At 40.0% G+C, this 6,143-nt stretch overlaps 1 protein-coding gene across 1 annotated transcript in view; it reads right to left on the bottom strand.

Moving 5' to 3' along the window:
- Positions 1-4,831: 4,831 nt before the first annotated feature.
- The window catches only part of Knl1 (kinetochore scaffold 1), a 73,620-nt gene continuing 72,308 nt past the window's right edge, over positions 4,832-6,143 (bottom strand). The window contains exon 26 of the mRNA XM_042275961.2: positions 4,832-5,706. Within this exon, the coding sequence (XP_042131895.2) occupies positions 5,607-5,706 (100 nt within the window). The 3' untranslated portion in view covers positions 4,832-5,606. The remainder of the gene's footprint in view (positions 5,707-6,143) is intronic.

The raw sequence follows: 6,143 nt of genomic DNA, 5'->3' as shown, positions 1-6,143 counted from the left end.
GGTATGTATTCACTCATAAGTGGATACTAGATATAAAGCAAAGGCCAGTCAGACTGCAACCCACAAATCTAGGGAGGCTACCTAACAGGGAGGACCCTAGGATGACTGTGACTTATAATAAAGTTTTGGTTTGCCCAATCACTGGGCATGCTTTAGTGAAAAATTTCACTATTAGGATAAGAATGTGTACCATATCAAGTTGATGAAAGGATATGCTGGCTGTACTCTTAGGAGGGAAGGCTAAAAGCTTTTGAGATTATAGATTAGCCTATAGAAAAATGTCTGCCATAAATCAAACATTGGAGATGAATAGGAATCTCACTTATACAACCTAAGTAAAACATAGCTCTCTGAACAGATGAAGATAGATTTCTTTCTGTATCCCAGAATCTAATCAATATTTATATGTATAATTCAACTATTATTTGGCTTAAAAGGGCTTATTGGGAAATGTTATCATTTTTACTATTTTCTTGTTTTTTTTTTTTTGTTGTTGTTGTTTTTTTTTTTTTCTCGAGACAGGGTTTCTCTGTGTAGCTTTGCGCCTTTCCTGGAACTCACTCTTGAGACCAGGCTGGCCTCGAACTCACAGAGATCCACCTGCCTCTGCTTCCCAAGTGCTGGGATTAAAGGCGTGAGCCACCACCGTCTGGCCATTTTTACTATTTTCTACAGAGAAAATACTTTCCAGTTTCAAATAAGACTTTCAAAAGGAGGAAATTCTGACAGGTAATATAATATGGATGAACCAGAGGGCACTACGTCAAGTGAAACAAGCTAGTCATACAAGATAAGCACACAGGATCCCACTTACATGAGATCCCTAGACTCATCCATAGAGAGAAACATGGTAGATGCCAGAGGCTGAGGAGGGAGGCAGTGTTTAATGGGAACAGAGTTTCAGTCTGGAAAGATGGGAAAAGTTCGGGAGATGGGTGCTGGCTGCAAAGTATTGGGAACTGTTTAGTGCTGCTGAGCTATGCACTCAAAGGTAAATTTTATATCATATATTCTACCACAGTACAATATTTGGATAAAGGACCCACCCCAAGCCAGGCATAGTGGCTCACACCAGTAATTCCAGTACTTGTTAGCGTGAGGCAGGTGGAAGCTGGTTTATAAGCGTCTGCCACCATTCCCAATCTATGCAATGCTGGGGACTGAACTCAGGGCTTCCAACTGAACTATATCTCCAGCCTACATCTGCTGAGTTTTACAGCCCAGCACATGACACAGATGGAACTGGCCAGATTGAGTCTCTCCCACCAACATCTTCCAAGTAATGAATGAAGGAGTGATGGATTTGTTTTAAAATGTTTACATTTATTTATTATTAAGGGGGACACTTGTACCACGGCCACCGGGTGGTCAGAGGGCAACCTGTGAGAGTTGCTTCTCTCCTACACCATGTGGGCCCTGGGGATGACTGGTCACCAGCCTTGGCAGCAAGCACCTTCACTCACTGAGCCATCTTGCCAGAGATGGGTATTTAAATCCAGCGTTAAGTTGAGGTCTAGGGAGAGGCCAAGAGTAAGGGCTTGAGTGCAGAGTAGGCAACAAATGGAATGGCTTGGAGGTAGGAATGATGCAGAAACTGCTTTGAAGCATGGCTAAAAGAGAAGCTGAAGGAGCTGGAGTGTTGAGTCCCCAGACTATGAGTGCACTGTGAAGGCCTTGGCCATTCTCTGGATGTCTTAGCATCTGCTTCAACATTAAACTCGTATCAGTTGTGAGTTAGCCATCTGACCTTGGCTTGTCCTCTGGTAACCTCTGAGCCCTATGATACTGTCACTACCATTCTCTGAAGGCAGATTTGGGTTTCCATGGCTGGGAGTAAGGAACTTGGGACTTTTGAGTGCTTCTCTTCACCCTGTGCTTTGCAAAGCTTCCCACATGCATGCCTCTTGCAAGCAAGAATCTCCCTCCCCACTGCTTCTACAGAGCCCAGAGCATGCTTGACACCAACGGGTTCTTAATCCGATATTAACCCTAGTACTGGTAACACTGAGGCATGAGGATTATGGCCAGCCTGAGCTACATAGCAAGACTGTCTAAAACAAAACAAAGGACAACAAACTAAACTGTTGTAGATTATTTTAAGGTGTGTTACTTTTGTTATGTTGCATTTGTTTAACTCTGTAAAGCTGTGTTACTGTGCCTGTTTAAAACACCTGATGGTCTAATAAAGAACTGAACGGGGGGGGGGGGGGGGGGAGGGATCTCATGCCTTTGATCCCTAGTACTTGGGAGGAGGAAACCGGATAGTGATATGCCTGGGCAGAGGAGAAAGTGTTAAAGTGGGGTCGCAACAGGAGCTCAGCCCTTTTGGTAGGAGGATTCGGGAGAGGTAAGAAGTCTTTCTAGTGGCTGGCTGTTCTGCTTCTCTGATCTTTCAGCTTTCATCCCAGTATCTGACTATGGCTTTTTATTAAGACCAGTTAGAATTGATACTACAGGCAGCATCCATGTGTTGCTCATTACCAGTTTGTGATTAGGGTATAGCTGGTGTCTATGGCCTGGAAGAACTTGACAAAGTGGACAGATGACAATTAAAACTATAACCACTGTGGTTACACATTTGAGGGTATTGCTTTTGTTCCTGTGTAGCCCAAACTTGATATCTAGCCAAGGATGACCTTGAACTTTTGATATTTTTGCTTCTGCTTCCTGAGTGCTGGGATTATAGGAATGTACCACCACAGTAAGTTTAGGCAATGTCTGGGATCAAACCCAGGGCTTTGTACATGCTAGATGAGCATTCTCCCAACTGAATTAAATCCCCAGGCTCTGTTTTTGAGATAGGATCTCATGAAGCCCAGGCTCGTCTCCATCTTTGTGTTGTTGGTATGTATGGGTTCAGTGGAGTTCATGGGAGGCTTGCCTGAAAATTACTTTTGGAGTCCAGATTAGCTTTAAACATGGGATACTCCTTCAGTATCTCAAGGAAACAAAATTACAGTTCTGTACCACCAGGCACCATCTACAAAATACCTTTTCCATTTATTTTTGTTTTTGGAGACAGTTTCTCTGTGTTCCCTGGCTATCCTGAAACTTCACTCTGTAGACCAGGCTAGCTTCTCAAACTCAGAGATCTACCTACCTTGGCCTCGTAAGTGCTAAGAAGTAAAGGAGTGTACCACTATAACCAGCAAAAATATTTTTTAAAAGACTTATTCTAACTTTATGTGTATGAGTGTTTTCCTGATGTATGTATATGTACCTTCTCCATGCCCAGTGCTCATGGAGGCCAGAAGAGGGCATTGGATGTTCTAGAACTGGAGTTACGAACAGTTGTGAGCCACCATGTGGGTGCTAAGAACTAACTCTGCAAAAGCTGCGAGCACTTTTACTGCTGAGCCACCTCTCCAGCCCCACTACAAATACTCTTGGCTTCTTTTTTTTCCCCCCCAAGATTTATTTATTTATTATGTATACAGTGTTCTGCTTGCATGTATCCCTTCAGGCCAGAAGAGGGCACCAGATCTCATTACAGATGGTTGTGAGCCATCATGTTGTTGCTGGGAATTGGTTGTGAGCCACCATGTGGTTGCTGGGAATTGAACTCAGGACCTCTGGAAGAAACAGCCAGTGCTCTTAACCTCTGAGCCATCTCTCCAACCCCCTACAAATACTCTTAATAGAGATACTAATTAAAAAGGATTTCAAGTAATTGATGCACTTTAATAATGAAAAAAATCCTTTAAAATGAATAAAAGAGAAACGTAGAAAATACAAAAATTGCCAAAACTGTAAACAGAGGAAAACACAAATACGTATATTTTATTTTATTTTATTTTATTTTATTTTATTTTTTCCGGTTTTTCGAGACAGGGTTTCTCTGTGTAGCTTTGCGCCTTTCCTGGAACTCGCTTTGTAGACCAGGCCGGCCTCGAACTCACAGAGATCCGCCTGCCTCTGCCTCCTGAGTGCTGGGATTAAAGGTGCGCGCCACCACTGCCCAGCACAAATACCTATATAAATACAACTAAAATACATGCTCCAATGCTAGATGCCATCATTATAACCAAATCATTCATGGAGCAGGTTTTCAAGTTTAGAAAATACATTAAAGAAAACCTCCTAGATATATAGGGAAAAAAATAATTCTAGTCAGAAGGATAAATTAAATTTTATGGTAAACAGATAATACTGATAACTTTACAAGTATTTTATGGATCTCTAACACTTAAGTCAAAATAGTTTTGTGTTGACTTTTGAAACCTAAAGGACTCTGTGATCTGTTGATGTATAGCTCAGAAGTAAAAGCTAGCAAAAAAGTAAGATAACATTTGAGGAACTAAAAGGACTTTACCTGGACACAAAAAGTCAGTATTTAAGACAAATTAACTTTAAAATGTAAACATGGTTTAGAATTAAATATAAAAGAAACAAAAGTTAGCATGATTAGGATTTGACTAGCACTTGGGGAAAAGTCCTTTCACATTTGTCTACCTCAGAGAGAATACTATTCATTTACTAGACAATTTATATATTGCTTTTAAAAACGTGGTTTCAGGAAGCAATAGTTTTTTATGATTGTGAGAAACTAGTGTTGCAATGTGATACTGTTTGAAATGTCACTACTTACTTAAAAAAAGATTAAAATTCTAGCTGTAAAGCATTCTTTATAAAGAAGGAAATAGCCTACACTGAAGGCTTATTATTATTATTATTAGTATCATATATCACAAAAACAAAAACATTCAAATATTTACATAATATTTCAAAATGAATGAATTTTTCATAGAAAGAGTACACTTAAGACAACATTAATAGGCACTGTAGAAAAAAATACCAAGACTCTTAAGAAAAGGTGGCAGCCATTCCGATATTTGAGTGCTTCTGCTTTCTTTTAATAGCATTTCTGAAATGGAGAAAGAGGATGAGCAGTTGGTGGACAGAGACATTCCTTTGTTTTAGTGAGAGAAATCTCCCTCTGTTGACCATACTGGTCTTGAAGTCATGAGATCAAGTCATCATCCTGTTACAGTCTTCTGTACCACAGGCTGACAGACATGTTTCTACTCTAGACATATCTGCTAGGAAAAGCCATAAAGACATAAGATCTAAATAGGAGAAAATGGTTTATCTTTGTGTCAGTAGTCCTAACTCCTCTGAAAAGTTACTCAGAGCTTATAGTAAGGGAAAGAGTACCACTTTTAACCTTAGGGCTTCATGCACACAAGGTAAGTGCTCCATTGATGAGTTACATTAGGACAAATTGCCCACATGTCCAACCACTTACCCTTGAGGATAAGGATAAGCAAGTTGATACATGCTATTTAAGACCTCACTATTTTTGACTAGGTATTTTAAAACTAATTAAACAAATTAACTATGATGTCATCAGGAGGCATTTTGCTAGTTTTCTATGATGTTAAGGCAAAGGATAAACAGCAATGGTGACCCTGATGTATCATTTAAGTATTTTTTCTGTTTGTCTGTTTTTTGACCAGGTCTCATAGGCAGCCCAGGCTGGCCTTGACCTTGTGATCTTATCTCACCCGAGTCCTATGTTTACAAGAGGGCACCTCTATGCCTGGGTAAACACATTTTTTCCTTAGTTGTTATAGTTGTGATCTGTTGTGGGTCTTATGGTAAAAGTTTCAGTCCTTAAGTAGATCTTGGTAAATTTGCTTGACTATATTCTTCAGGCAGTCGTTTTCTAAAGGCACTTTGGATATAACTGCAGCAATTTCATCATGGCTAGAAAGGACAAAAAGGTATTAATTACTTTTCCTGAAATACTTACACCCGTCTACAATTCAGGACTATTCATTTCCTTGGATACTACCTCTTAAGTTCCTAGGAAGCACAGATGGATATTTCTGGAAACAAGCGGAACTTTAATAGAAACTGTACTCTAAAATAAGGCTGAATAAACAATTCTGAATCTAATCATAAAGTATCTTGACCTGGTTGCTTTTTTGTTGTTGTTTGCCTATGGTGCTAGGGATTAAACACAGGCCCTTGTACATGCTAGGCAAGCATTCTACCACTGGGTTTAATTGCTTTTACAGTAGGATAGATTTTATTTTTAATTATGTGTATCTGTGTGTGCAGGAATGGCACATGTGAGGGCAGGTGCTAGAGTAGGCCAGAAGACAACACTGGGTCCCTTGGAGCTAGAGTTACAAGTGGTT

The sequence above is a fragment of the Peromyscus maniculatus genome, chromosome 4 (assembly GCF_049852395.1).
Source record: "Peromyscus maniculatus bairdii isolate BWxNUB_F1_BW_parent chromosome 4, HU_Pman_BW_mat_3.1, whole genome shotgun sequence".
In the NCBI taxonomy this organism is placed as follows: domain Eukaryota; kingdom Metazoa; phylum Chordata; class Mammalia; order Rodentia; family Cricetidae; genus Peromyscus; species Peromyscus maniculatus.
The sequence above is the reverse complement of the archived record's forward strand: the minus strand, read 5'-3'. Positions and strand labels throughout refer to the sequence as shown.